The sequence below is a fragment of the Mya arenaria genome, chromosome 9, assembly GCF_026914265.1.
Source record: "Mya arenaria isolate MELC-2E11 chromosome 9, ASM2691426v1".
NCBI classification, from domain to species: domain Eukaryota; kingdom Metazoa; phylum Mollusca; class Bivalvia; order Myida; family Myidae; genus Mya; species Mya arenaria.
Window position 1 is genome coordinate 57,459,764 of NC_069130.1, and position 16,330 is coordinate 57,476,093.

General features: G+C 41.1%; 1 protein-coding gene across 1 annotated transcript in view; it reads left to right on the forward strand.

Moving 5' to 3' along the window:
* The window catches only part of LOC128246207 (contactin-5-like), a 32,234-nt gene that overhangs the window by 6,027 nt on the left and 9,877 nt on the right, over positions 1 to 16,330 (forward strand). The window contains exons 6-15 of the mRNA XM_052964397.1: positions 962 to 1,157; positions 1,499 to 1,629; positions 2,053 to 2,148; positions 2,604 to 2,837; positions 3,182 to 3,281; positions 3,964 to 4,151; positions 5,046 to 5,186; positions 5,581 to 5,709; positions 6,144 to 6,250; positions 15,675 to 15,861. Coding sequence (XP_052820357.1) covers positions 962 to 1,157; positions 1,499 to 1,629; positions 2,053 to 2,148; positions 2,604 to 2,837; positions 3,182 to 3,281; positions 3,964 to 4,151; positions 5,046 to 5,186; positions 5,581 to 5,709; positions 6,144 to 6,250; positions 15,675 to 15,861 — 1,509 coding nt within the window. The remainder of the gene's footprint in view (positions 1 to 961; positions 1,158 to 1,498; positions 1,630 to 2,052; positions 2,149 to 2,603; positions 2,838 to 3,181; positions 3,282 to 3,963; positions 4,152 to 5,045; positions 5,187 to 5,580; positions 5,710 to 6,143; positions 6,251 to 15,674; positions 15,862 to 16,330) is intronic.

Here is a 16,330-nt window from a genome sequence, read left to right on the forward strand (position 1 = left end):
GTATTTTGACGTCCAGTATATTGACGTGCTTGATAGCGATTTTAGTAGGTGTTGTATTTTGACGTCCAGTATATGACGTGCTTGATAGTGATTTTAGTAGGTGTTGTATTTTGACGTCCAGTGTATTGACGTGCTTGATAGTGATTTTAGTAGGTGTTGTATTTTGACGTCCAGTGTATTGACGTGCTTGATAGTGATTTTAGTAGGTGTTGTATTTTGACGTCCAGTGTATTGACGTGCTTGATAGTGATTTTAGTAGGTGTTGTATTTTGACATCCAGTGTATTGACGTGCTTGATAGTGATTTTAGTAGGTGTTGTATTTTGACGTCCAGTATATTGACGTGCTTGATAGTGATTTTAGTAGGTGTTGTATTTTGACATCTAGTATTTGGATGTGCTTGACCGAGATTACAGTAGGTGTGGTTGATTGAGATTATAGTAGATGTTGTGTGTTCAAATAGCTGAACAAGTAGTAATAATGATAGCATTCACATTTTATATGTCAAAACATCTTTGGTGTGATATTTTGTACACAACGTTTTTGAGGTGTATATGTAGTTTTGCTAACCTCTGAAAGTGTTATTGGACGAGAACGAAGTTTATTTGAAATATCTTCTTAGGAGTCTTTTGTAACTTTTGTATTCCCCCCCCCCCCCCCTCTCGCTCTCGACCCATCATATTCGCGCAACCCTAATGGGAGTTTAACATAACTGCGTCAAAAGGAATTATATTTAAACTAGTCTGGAGTTCCTTCCCCTAACACTATCGTTATCGGGTACCGTGTGGAATATCAGCAAACCGGAAACCAGACTTTATATTAACTTCTGTTACAACTAAGCATACTACTAATATTTAGTATTTGCATTATTTCATTTTGTTAATACAGTATTGGAGCTAATCGGCTCATGAACACCATCATGCCAAACATATTTAAAATGTATCAAGTCACTATTATTACAGACTATGGTCAGGGTTTAGTAAACACGAAGGACCTATCACGTGGTCCAATGATGACGTCAGAGCCTCGTGATGTTGTGGTGTTCGGTGAAGGAATGGGGACTTCCATTGCCATTGAGTGTCAGGCATCCGGTCAACCTGCGCCGAGATACACGTGGTATCGTGGAAATGATACGCTGACTGCAAATGACAATGAAAGGTGTGCGCACATGGTGCAAACGTTAACCAAGTTATCTGTGTTTGAAAGCATAGTAACTGAAAGTTTGAAAATTGGATAAATAAAATACAGTTCAAAAATCCGGTCGTAGGAAACAATTAACCTAAAAAAGGCATATTCCATTCTCGAATTTCGAAAAGGACCTCCGATCTTTATTCACTTACATGTATTTTGTTATGCTAATATTATGAATCTTAAAGAAGTATTGACGTACAACAACAAATGTGAAGTTTAATGATGTCATCCATACTTTCTTTGAAGTCGTTCCGTGCACATTGAGGCACGTGTAGGCATATTTTAACAATCGCCTCCATTTTTTCAAGGTACACTATATCCGGTGGCAAGTTAACAATACAGAGTCCCCAGCAAGTCGCAGATTCCGGGGAGTATCGATGTAAGGCAGATAATGCTGTCGGTACCATACTGAGTCGACCTGCGGTTGTGCAGTTTGGATGTAAGTTGTTGTGAATGATGCATCGACAATCAAAAACATCCAGCATTCTCGCGATAACCTTCTTGCGATAAATATGAAGTTTCTTTGTAGTTATCCAGACGTTCATTTATAAAGTTGCAAGAGGTCGACAAGTTAATGATAGGATAGCTTTTGAACATACTTCCCCTAAAAACTATATACTGTTATGCTATTGATGTATTCCTTTACGTATACAACACATTTTTTGTCGAAATATGTTAGAACACGTGTTGTTTACGACAGTTAATAGTTGTTATCTGCGTCTTAATTTTTACAATATCAAACGTTACTTTTCAAATACACTAATGAGTGTAGTTATCCTTCATATAGAGTTTGCATATTTTAACCCTGGTAAATTTCTTTTAACTTTTGCAGTGCATTTTATTTATTTTTCTACCTGTCTAGTTTTGCACACTTTTTCCCCTGTACGACCGGACGACCAGGCCGGAACCATGTTTGAGGGTGTTAGAATCAGCTGTCTTGCACCTGCTTACAGTCCAGGTACGATGTTTGTATTATACAAAAGTAATTTTAATGTCAATATTTTACAAAAGAGTTATTTCGTTACATGTCACGACAATAAATGCCATTTAGGTTCTTGATGCTTAGGGCACTCTCACGACATGTACTAGAAACACACACTTTCGTCACATTTTTACATAGCAAAGTTCTGCCTCCGAACATGAACATTACGGTGAAGGTAAAACACGGCTAATTTCCCCGGCTATCCCCGGCATACCCACGTATTGGGGGGGGGGGGGCGTGGTTACAATTGACTGGTGCATAAGGCTATCCCCGGTATACACCCGAACCTGGTTGCCGTGGTTACATTTGACTGGTGCATAAGGCCTAACCATGTTAAGTAACGGTGATGATCGTGAATAGTGATTTAACTGTGTTGGTTATTATTCGACGACAGAATATACATTATGATACATTTACTCATATATCTTCAGCTGTACGTTTTGGTTGGTTCAAGAACCACAACACTCACAACTACATATTTCCCGGCCACCCGGTCCACTTCATCTCTCAGTCCGGCTACCTCTACTTTTCTGAAGTCCAGCCGAGCGATGACCGGACATACTACTGCGTTGTCACCCTCGTACCGCCCTATGACTACAACGTGGACACAACTCTAGCACCAAGCAGAGTTGGACTTGGAACGAAACTTATTTTAAGGCCCGGAAGTATGTAAAGTCTGCACTTCCTTTTTAAGTTTTGTTTACCCTCATCGATTTTATATTAGCAGTTTAATACACGATGATTTGAACCATGATTGAGGTTGTTTCCTAAGTAGAAACCGGTTCAGCATATCACGATACCAAAGCAACACATATTCGGTTATAACAGTTTGAGACGTTCTAATTGTCTGTATTTGGCTAGCAGACATAGAGATAAGCATTGTAATGTTGTAATTGAACAAAAAACGTTTTTATATTTATGTATACTAGAAATCGGTTTACTATTAAACATTACATTATATAAAAGCATGAACGTATTTATCTTGGAACATTTGAACTCTTTCTTTCAGAGACCGACAACAATTACGGCCCCATAATTCACACCCATACTTTCCCTACACCTACATTGCTGGGCAGTCTTGTTAGATTGGAATGCATTGCTTATGGCTCGTATGTACATAAGAGATGAATTTTTATTTTTATTTGTTAAGAACGCATATCATAAATTAATAAAGTATCCAAAATAAATTTCACGTATAAAGTTTATTTTGTATTGTTTCTTAATAATAAGCAGTTTGCTTAAATAACAAATTATTTTACAAAAGTTTCATTGATATTCTATTTACAAAATTAAAAGTTCGTACTATGAGGCCTTTGCTAATTGCTAGACTTCTTGTCTTTTGAAAATCAATGGACGAATTAAACTTATAAAATCATTTGTTCGTAGAGATGTATTCCCTGAGGAGTATTTACGGTGACTTACTAATGAGTAACGCATATAATAAAAAAATAAATTATCAAAGAAAAAATATTCACGTATGAAGTTTATCTTGCTCTTATATAATATTATATTAATTAATATATTAATATAATGTGAAGTCATATATGCAAAAGTTTGCTTGATATTCTATTTACAAAATTTAAAGTTTGTCATATGAAGCTACTCTTTGATATACGTTTTGTCTTTTGAAAATTAATGAACGAATTAAACTGATATAAAACATTTTTTTTCTAAGAGATATATTCCCTTACGAATATTTACGGTGACATACGTATGAGTAGACTTTGATGCGTATTCTTCAATTAATAAATAAACTGTTATATTATTTATAGTTTCACTTAATTTCATAAGGCTACCACTGTCATATAGCTGGCATCGAGCAAATGGTGTAAGGATGGTAAAAGGAACAGCATTGAGCGATAGAAACCGCGTGTTGACGATTCCCCACGCTCCACTAGAAGCGGAAGGCGATTACATTTGCAAGGTGACCAGACAAGGTGTCAATTCGGAGATTGCAACTATATCTCTGCTGTTAGAAAGTATGTATAGCATTACATTAATGAAATGGTTCCAGGTAATATTAATAAGGACTTAAACCTACGACATTCTGATTGGAAGTCTGTGCCGGATGTCTTAAAGCATCTTAAGTCATTTCCTATCTTACGTCAGTTTCTTAATTAAAGTATCTCATTGGTCGTATGATATTTTTTTCTTGAAAATTTAAAAAACACTTTTTTTTCATAAACGTAATTTAAAATGCACACTTTTATTGGAAAAAAAACCCATAATTAATATATATTTCAATTTGACTTTGAACAATTTCAGAAATTGACCTAAGTTAGGAAATGACATTAGAAGTTTTATGGACACCGCCCCTGGTGTGTTCATGTCTGCGCTATTTTTGGATAACACTTAGAATCGAAAAAAGTTTGCACAACACGCGATTTTAAAGGCCCAGCTTAGAATCGGATACAAATATTTTTCGGCTATTTTTACAGAGGCATATGATTGGATGACGGAAAGGTCGTCAGAAGGTGGCCTCCTCTGTTGTCTCGCCTTCAGATCTAAATCTATTTAGGATATGTTTTTATAAAGATTGTATCATTTCTGTTTATTATATACTGATTCTTCAGATCCTAGGTAACATTTGAATTTAAATACATACACAGTCAAACCCCGTTGGCTCAAACTCGCTTGGCTCGAAGTCTTCGCTTGTTCGAACTATATGTTAAGAACCTATTTCTTTAGAATAAATGCAACTTAAAGCATTATCGCTTATCTCGAATTTTCCAAGGCTCGAGGTATTTTCGCCGGTCCCTTTGTTCGAAACAATGAAAGTATGTGCTGATTGGCTGTAGAACAGTTTTCCATACATGAACGTTTAACCACTAACCTTTTAAGCAATAGTAACAGTGTCACTCCATTTCTTTAAGCGAAACCATACTTCGCAGACCCGATCAAGAACATGTTGGTTGACCCGAGCTCGGACATTGTTTGGAGATGTAAGGCAGTATCCAGACCGACAGCCACATATTCTTGGTATAAAGATGGTGTCCTCTTGCGAAATGACCCAGGTAAAAAAGTTTCGAAACATAAACTGATATAATATCATATTTCATGAAATTGCTGTACGCAACTGTAGAATGTCTCATCGACCAAACAACGGGTATCTACATATTAGTAAGTAGAATTAAACACATACTTATATATAAAACGAAGAAAAATGTAATCTTTACTAGAAGTTTTAAAGAATGTTATAACGTTTTGCTTCAGCACCCGACTGAACCCTTCGGCACTTAGATTTTTCTTAACAGCGCACTGGTCATTTAATAGCAATACTGACAATACCGACGAAGGCGTGTTCAAGTTTTGGGCGACTTACGGACACGTGACCATCCTTAGTACTGGGGATTTGAAGAGTATATATGCGTGACGATGATAACACCTTCCCAATATATATCACTGTAGGAAAGTTAGAGGTGGCGGGGAACGAGTTGACCATTAGAAGCGTGGACAGGACCGACCAGGGCGTATATCAGTGCGGGGCTACCAACAGACACGGAACAGCCCTTAGTACAGGGGAACTCAAGATTCTTTGTATGTACCAGTGCTGTTATCAAAATAACGTTCGACACATTTGCAAGTCAAGGGTTATTAGACGGTCTAAAAAATCTACGATTCTTCTGTTAAGTTGCTCATTCAATTCGAATGTTTTAGTTTCTATTCTGATTTTAAACTATGTGTTTGTATTCAATATTCAACTTAGTTAATCTTATGGTCATACATCACTGACTTCGTTCATTTTTTTGGTCAGTTATTAATAACCAGTTATCCGATTAGCTACATCGTTCTTAGATCCATTTAAGAAACATATTGAATACCAGTTCTGCGCTACGAAGACATTCGGTCGAAGCAAAAGAAGCCACTCTATTGAAAGCTACATTTGCCCTAAAATGTGTCCTTTACCGAAGTTAACAGGTACATATGTAATGTTGTTTCCATATATATCTATCTCCTCTTTCTCTTAACAGCGTTTGCGCCTAACTTCGACCAGTTCCCCATGAAACCCTCCCAAATGGCGGCTCTCGGGGGCACCACTTTGATATCGTGTGAAGTGCAGGGTGCCCCACACCCTCGTGTAAGTATCCATAAAGGAACGTCGGCGATGTTGCGAAAAATCTAACATGAATAGAAACTAAAGAATCATTCCAAAAACAGTTGAACTTTTGCGTGTAACTGATAGAATGTGTTAACGGTGACAATACGCACTTGGAACACAGGTTACCGGTGACAATACGCACATGGGGCATATGTTACCGGTGATAATACGAACATGGGGCATATGTAACCGATTACAGTACGCATATGAAAAATATGTAACCGCTGACAATACGCATATGGGACATATGTAACCGGTGACAATACGCGCATGGGTTATATGTTACCGGTGACAATACGCACATGGGACATATGTAACCGATGACATTACGCACATAAGCTTGGTATATGTAACTGGTGACAATACGCACATGGGGCATATGTAACCGGTGACACCACGCACATGGGGTATATGTAACCGGTGAGAATACGCATATGGGGAATATGTAACCGTTGACAATACGCGCGAGGAACAAATGTAAACAGGGACACTACGCACATGGGGCATATGTAAGCAGGGACAATACCCACATGGGGCATATGTAACCAGTGATAATACGCTCATGGGGCATATGTAACGGGTGATAATACGCACATGGGGCATATATAAACAGTGACAATACGCACATGGGGCATATGCAACCGGCGACAATACGCACATGGGGCATGTGTAACCGTTGACAATACGCACACAGGGCATATGTAACCGGTGATAATACGTTCATGGGGCATATGTAACCGGTGATAATACGCATATGGGGCATATGTACACAGTGACAATACGCACATGGGGCATATGCAACCGGCGACAATACGCACATGGGGCATATATTACCGGTGACAATACGCACATGGACCATATAACCGGTGACATTACGCACTTGGTGCATATGTAACCGGTGACAATACGCACATGGGACAAAAAGAACCGTTGACAATACGCACGAGCAGCATATGTAATCAGTGCTATACGAGCATGGGACATATAGAACCGTTGACAATACGCAGGAGGAATATATGTAACCAGTGACAATACGCCCATAGAACATATGCCAGTGGTGGCAATACCACATGGAACATATGTAACGAGTGACGATACGCACATGGAACATATGTGACCAGTGACAATACGCGCATTGGACATATATAACCGTTGGCAATACGCACGAGGAAGATATGTACCGGTGACAATACGCACATGGGGCATATGTAATCGTTAACAATACGCACATGGGGCATATGTAACCGGTGAAAATACACACATGGGACATATGTAACCGGTGACAATACGCACATGGGGCATATATAACCGGTTACAATACGCACATGGGGCATATGTAACCGGTGACAATACGCACATGGGACATATATAACCGTTGACAATACGCCCGAGGAACAAATGTAAGCAGTAGCAATACGCGCATAGGACATATAGAACCGTTGATAATACGCACAGGAACATATGTAACCGGTGACAATACGCACATGGGGCATATGTTACCGGTGACAATACGCACATGGGGCATATGTAACCGGTGACAATACGGACATGGAACACATGTAACCGGTCACAATACGCATATTGAACATATGAAACCGGTGACAATACGCACATGGGACATTTGTAACCGGTGACAATACGCACATGGAACATATATAACCGTTGACAAAACGCACAAGGAACATATTTAACCGGTGACAATACGCATATGGAACATATGTCACCGCGGACAATACGCACATGGAACATATGTAACCGGTGACAATACGCACATTGAACATATGTAACCAGTGACAATACGCACATGGAACATTTGTAACCGGTTACAATACGCACATTGAACATAATTAACCGGTGACAATACGCACATGGAATATATGTAACCGGTGACAATACGCACATTGAACAAATGTAACCGGTGACAATACGCACATGGAACATTTGAAACCGGTGACAATACGCACATGGAACATATGTAACCGGTTACAATACGCACATGGAACACATGTAACCGGTGAAAATACGCACATGGAACATATGTCACCAGTGACAATACGCACATGGAACATTTGTAACCGATGACAATACGCACATGGGGCATATGTAACTTGTGACAATACGCACATGGAACGTATGTAACCGGTGACAATACACACGTGGGGCATTTCTAACCGGTGACAATACGCACATGGAACACATGTTACCAGTGACAATACGTACTTGGAACATATGTTACCAGTGACAATAAGAGCTTGGGACTTATAGAACCGTTGAAAATACGCACGAGGAACATATGTAAAAAGTGACATGGGGCATATGTAACCGATGACAATACGCAAGAGGAACATATGTAACCGGTGACAATACGCAAGAGGAACATTTGTGACCAGTGACAATCCGCCATGGGACATATAGAACCGTTGACAATACGCACGAGGATCAACTGTAACCAGTGACAATTCGCGCATGGGACATACAGAACCGTTGACAAAACGCACATGGAACGTATGTAATCAGTGTCAATACGCACATGGGGCATATGTAACCGGTGACAATACGCACATGGGGCATATGTTACCGTTGACAATACGCTCATGGGGCATTTGTCACCGGTGACAATACGCACATGGAACATATGTAACCGGTGACAATACGCACATGGGGAATTTGTATCCGGTAACAATACGCACATGGAACATATGTTGCCGGAGATAATACGCACATAGGGCATATGTAACCGGTAACAATACGCACATGGGACATATGTAACCGGTGACAATACGCACACGTAACATATGTAACCAGTGTCTATACTCAAATGGAACATATGTAACCAGTGATAATTTGTGGAAGGGACATAAAGAACTGTTGACAAAACGTACGAGGAACATATGTAACCCGTGACAATACGCATATGAAACATATGTAACCGGTGACAATACGCACATTTAACATATGAAACCGTTGCCAATACGCACATGGAATATATGTAACCGGTGACTATACGCACATGGGGCATATGTAACGTGTGAAATACGCACATGGAACACATGTTTCCAGTGACAATACGCACGGGGAACATATGTAACCGGTAACGAAACGCACATGGGGCATATATAACTGGTGACAATACGCACATGGAACACATGTTTCCGGTGACAATACGCACATTGGACGCATGTTATCAGTGACAATACGCGCATAGGACATGTGTAACCGTTGACAAAACGCACATGGGGCATATGTAACTGGTGACAAAACGCACATGGGGCATATGTAACTGGTGACAAAACGCACAGGGGGCATATGTAACCGGTGACAATACGCACATGGAACACATGTTTCCAGTGACAATACTCACATGGGACATATGTAAACGGTGACAAAACGCACTTGGGGCATATGTAACCGGTGACAAAACGCACATGGGGCATATGTAACTGGTGACAATACGCACATGGAACACATGTTTTCAGTGACAATACGCACATTGGACACATGTTATCAGTGACAATACGCGCATAGGACATGTGTAACCGGTGACAAAACGCACATGGGGCATATGTAACTGGTGACAAAACGCACATGGGGCATATAAAACTGGTGACAAAACGCATATGGGGCATATGTAACTTGTGACAATACGCACATGGAACATATGTAACCGGTGACAATACGCACATGGGGCATTTGTAACCGGTGACAATACGCACATGGAACACATGTTACCAATGACAATACGTACTTGGAACATATGTTACCAGTGACAATAAGCGCTTGGGACATATAGAACCGTTGGAAATACGCGCGAGGAACATATGTAACCAGTGACATGGGGCATATGTAACCGATGACAATACGCAAGAGGAACATATGTAACCGGTGACAATACGCAAGAGGAACATTTGTGACCAGTGACAATCCGCCATGGGACATATAGAACCGTTGACAAAACGCACGAGGATCAACTGTAACCAGTGACAATTCGCGCATGGGACATACAGAACCGTTGACAAAACGCACATGGAACGTATGTAATCAGTGTCAATACGCACATGGGGCATATGTAACCGGTGACAATACGCACATGGGACATATGTTACCGTTGACAATACGCTCATGGGGCATTTGTCACCGGTGACAATACGCACATGGAACATATGTAACCGGTGACAATACGCAGATGGGGAATTTGTATCCGGTAACAATACGCACATGGAACATATGTTGCCGGTGATAATACGCACATAGGGCATATGTAACCGGTAACAATACGCACATGGGACATATGTAACCGGTGACAATACGCACACGTAGCATATGTAACCAGTGTCTATACTCAAATGGAACATATGTAACCAGTGATAATTTGTGGAAGGGACATAAAGAACTGTTGACAAAACGTACGAGGAACATATGTAACCCGTGACAATACGCATATGAAACATATGTAACCGATGACAATACGCACATTTAACATATGAAACCGTTGCCAATACGCACATGGAATATATGTAACCGGTGACTATACGCACATGGGGCATATGTAACGTGTGAAATACGCACATGGAACACTTGTTTCCAGTGACAATACGCACGGGGAACATATGTAACCGGTGACGAAACGCACATGGGGCATATATAACTGGTGACAATACGCACATGGAACACATGTTTCCAGTGACAATACGCACATTGGACGCATGTTATCAGTGACAATACGCGCATAGGACATGTGTAACCGTTGACAAAACGCACATGGGGCATATGTAACTGGTGACAAAACGCACATGGGGCATATGTAACTGGTGACAAAACGCACAGGGGGCATATGTAACCGGTGACAATACGCACATGGAACACATGTTTCCAGTGACAATACTCACATGGGACATATCTAAACGGTGACAAAACGCACTTGGGGCATATATAACCGGTGACAAAACGCACATGGGGCAAATGTAACTGGTGACAATATGCACATGGAACACATGTTTCCAGTGACAATACGCACATTGGACACATGTTATCAGTGACAATACGCGCATAGGATATGTGTAACCGGTGACAAAACGCCCATGGGGTATATGTAACTGGTGACAAAACGCACATGGGGCATATAAAACTGTTGACAAAACGCACATGGGGCATATGTAACTTGTGACAATACGCACATGGAACATATGTAACCGGTGACAATACGCACATGGGGCATATGTAGCCGGTGACAATACGCACATGGGGCATATGTAACCGGTGACAATACGCACATGGGACATATGTAACCGGTGACAATACGCACACGTTACATATGTAACCATTGTTAATACTCACATGGAACATATGTAACCAGTGATAATTTGTGGAAGGGACATAAAGAACCGTTGACAATACGTACGAGGAACATATGTAACCCGTGACAATACACATATGAAACATATGTAACCGGTGACAATACGCACATTTAACATATGAAACCGTTGCCAACACGCACATGGAATATATGTAACCGGTGACTATACGCACATGGGGCATATGTAACGTGTGACAATACGCACATGGAACACATGTTTCCAGTGACAATACGCACGGGGAACATATGTAACCGGTGACGAAACGCACATGGGGCATATATAACTGGTGACAATACGCACATGGAACACATGTTTCCAGTGACAATACGCACATTGGACGCATGTAATCAGTGACAATACGCGCATAGGACATGTGTAACCGTTGACAAAACGCACATGGGGCATATGCAACTGGTGACAAAACGCACATGTGGCATATGAAACTGGTGACAAAACGCACAGGGGGCATATGTAACCGGTGACAAAACGCACATGGAACACATGTTTCCAGTGACAATACTCACATGGGACATATGTAAACCGTGACAAAACGCACTTGGGGCATATGTAACCGGTGACAAAACGCACATGGGGCATATGAAACTGGTGACAATACGCACATGGAACACATGTTTCCAGTGACAATACGCACATGGGACATATTTAACCGGTGATAAAACGCACTTGGGGCATATGTAACCGGTGACAAAACGCACATGGGGCATATGTAACCGGTGACAATACGCACACGTAACATATGTAACCAGCGTTAATACTCACATGGAACAAATGTAACCAGTGATAATTTGTTGAAGGGACATAAAGAACCGTTGACAATACGTACGAGGAACATATGTAACTGGTGACAAAACGCACAGGGGGCATATGTAACCGGTGACAAAACGCACATGGAACACATGTTTCCAGTGACAATACTCCCTTGGGACATATGTAACCGGTGACAAAACGCACTTGGGGCATATGTAACCGGTGACAAAACGCACATGGGGCATATGTAACTGGTGACAATACGCACATGGAACACACGTTTCCAGTGACAATACGCACATTGGACACATGTAATCAGTGACAATACGCGCATAGGACATGTGTAACCGGTGACAAAACGCACATGGGGCATATGTAACTGGTGACAAAACGCACATGGGGCATATGTAACTGGTGACAAAACGCACATGGGGCATATGTAACTTATGACAATACGCACATGGAACATATATAACCGGTGACAATACGCACACGGGGCATTTGTAACCGGTGACAATACGCACATGGAACACATGTTACCAGTGACAATACGTACTTGGAACATATGTTACCAGTGACAATAAGCGCTTGGGACATATAGAACCGTTGGAAATACGCGCGAGGAACATATGTAACCAGTGACATGGGGCATATGTAACCGATGACAATACGCAAGAGGAACATATGTAACCGGTGACTATACGCAAGAGGAACATTTGTGACCAGTGACAATCTGCCATGGGACATATAGAACCGTTGACATTACGCACGAGGATCAAATGTAACCAGTAACAATTCGCGCATGGGACATACAGAACCGTTGACAAAACGCACATGGAACATATGTAATCAGTGTCAATACGCACATGGGGCATATGTAACCGGTGACAATACGAACATGGGGCATATGTTACCGTTGAAAATACGCTCATGGGGCATTTGTCACCGGTGACAATACGCACATGGAACATATGTAACCGGTGACAATACGCACATTGGGCATTTGTATCCGGTAACAATACGCACATGGAACATATGTAGCCGTTGACAATACGCACATGGGGCATATGTAACCGGTGACAATACGCACATGGGACATATGTAACCGGTGACAATACGCACACGTAACATATGTAACCAGCGTTAATACTCACATGGAACAAATGTAACCAGTGATAATTTGTTGAAGGGACATAAAGAACCGTTGACAATACGTACGAGGAACATATGTAACCCGTGACAATACGCATATGAAACATATGTAACCGGTGACAATACGCACATTTAACATATGAAACCGTTGCCAATACGCACATGGAATATATGTAACCGGTGACTAAACGCACATGGGGCATATGTAACGTGTGACAATACGCACATGGAACACATGTTTCCAGTGACAATACGCACGGGGAACATATGTAACCGGTGACGAAACGCACATGGGGCATATATAACTGGTGACAATACGCACATGGAACACATGTTTCCAGTGACAATACGCACATTGGACGCATGTTATCAGTGTCAATACGCGCATAGGACATGTGTAACCGTTGACAAAACGCACATGGGGCATATGTAACTGGTGACAAAACGCACATGGGGCATATGTAACTGGTGACAAAACGCACAGGGGGCATATGTAACCGGTGACAATACGCACATGGAACACATGTTTCCAGTGACAATACTCACATGGGACATATGTAACCGGTGACAAAACGCACTTGGGGCATATGTAACCGGTGACAAAACGCACATGGGGCATATGTAACTGGTGACAATACGCACATGGAACACATGTTTCCAGTGACAATACGCATATGGGACATATTTAACCGGTGACAAAACGCACTTGGGGCATATGTAACCGGTGACAAAACGCACATGGGGCATATGTAACTGGTGACAATACGCACATGGAACTCATGTTTCCAGTGACAATACGCACATGGGACGCATTTTACCAGTGACAAAACGCACATGGGGCATATGGAACCGGTGACAAAACGCACATGGAACACATGTTTCCGGTGACAATACGCACATGTGACATATGTAACTGGTGACAATACGCACATGGAACACATGTTTCCAGTGACAATACGCACATGGGACGCATGTTACCAGTGACAAAACGCACATGGGGCATTTGGAACCGGTGACAATACGCACATGGAACACATGTTTCCGGTGACAATACGCACATGGGACATATGTAACCGGTGACAATACGCACATGGGGCATATGTAACCGGTGACAATACGCACATGGGGCATATATACCCGGTGATAATACACACATGCGGCATATGTAACCGATGACAATACGCATATTGAACATATGTAACCGGTGACAATACGCACATGGAACATATGTTACCGGTGACATTACGCACATGGAACTTATGAAACCGGTGACAATACGCACATGGGGCATATGTTACCGGTGACAATACGCACACGGGCATATGTAACCGGTGACTATACGCACATGGAACATTTGTAACCGATGACAATACGCACATTTAACATATGTAACCGGTGACAATACGCACATGGGGCATATGTTACCGGTGTCAATACGCACTTGGAACATATGTTACCGGGTGTCAATACGCGCATGGGACATATAGAACCGTTGACAATACGCACGAGGAACAAATTTAATAGGTGACAATACGCACATGGAACATATGTACCCGATGGCAATAAGCGCATGGGGTATATAGAACAGTTGACAATTCGCACATGGAACATATGTATCCGGTGACAATACACACATGGAACATATGTACCCAGTTACAATACGCGAATGAGGCATATATAACCTTTGACAATACGCATGAGGAACATATGTATCTGGTGATAATTCGCACATGGAACATATGTATCCGGTGACAATACACACATGGAACATATGTACCCAGTTACAATACGCGAATGAGGCATATATAACCTTTGACAATACGCATGAGGAACATATGTATCTGGTGACAATACGCACATGGGGCATATGTAACCGGTGACAATACGCATGAGGAACATATTGTATCTGGTGACAATGGGGCATATGTAACCAGTGACAATACGCACATGTGTTTCAAGACCCATTCCTGTTGAACAGATGTCAAATTATATCCTTTTAGCCTTTAAAGAGGACGAGCCTGCTCATCCGGTTTTAGTGCTATTGCTGAAACACTGATTATCTTTCAAACACATTTATAGTTTAAACCAGCGTCTTCTGATAATTACAATTTATTTACTGTTGTTGACAGGTCGAGTGGCTAAAGGATGGGGGTCCCCTTGGCTTGATCCCCGGGGACGTGAGCGGACGGCTGAAGATGGGCGTGAACTTTGACCTCCGAATCACGGAAATAGGGGTCTCCGACAGGGGACTTTACACGTGCAAAGCGTCGAACGTGAATGGAGAGGCACATAATACAACTTTTCTAACAGTTGTTGGTTGGTAATAGTTATCGTTTTTCAAAACGGGAATTGAAAAGAAGGCGTTTGACAATAAAAACGTTATGTACAACTTAACACATTGATAACTTTAAGTAAAAAAAATAACAGATCGCTGTTTTAGATAGAAATAGATAACGATAGAATTGATACACCGATGTAAACAGAGATTCAAGTACATTTTCACCGAGTTCTAATTTCTAAGTAATCAATGTTTATATAGTCCTAGTACTGTTCATTTATTTTTCTGTACTGTCCACTTATTTCTTAGAACCGTTGACTTAGTTAAAATACTGATCGCTAAATTCTATGTACTATTCACGTACAACTCTTTTTTCGCAGCTTCGTGCCTAGTGCTGTTCAAGTTTTAAGAATTGTTCACCTACACATGTCGCATTTTGCAAAAACAACAACAACACAACTAACTTCTAGATTATGTGCTAGAAGCGTTATTACAATAAATTATATA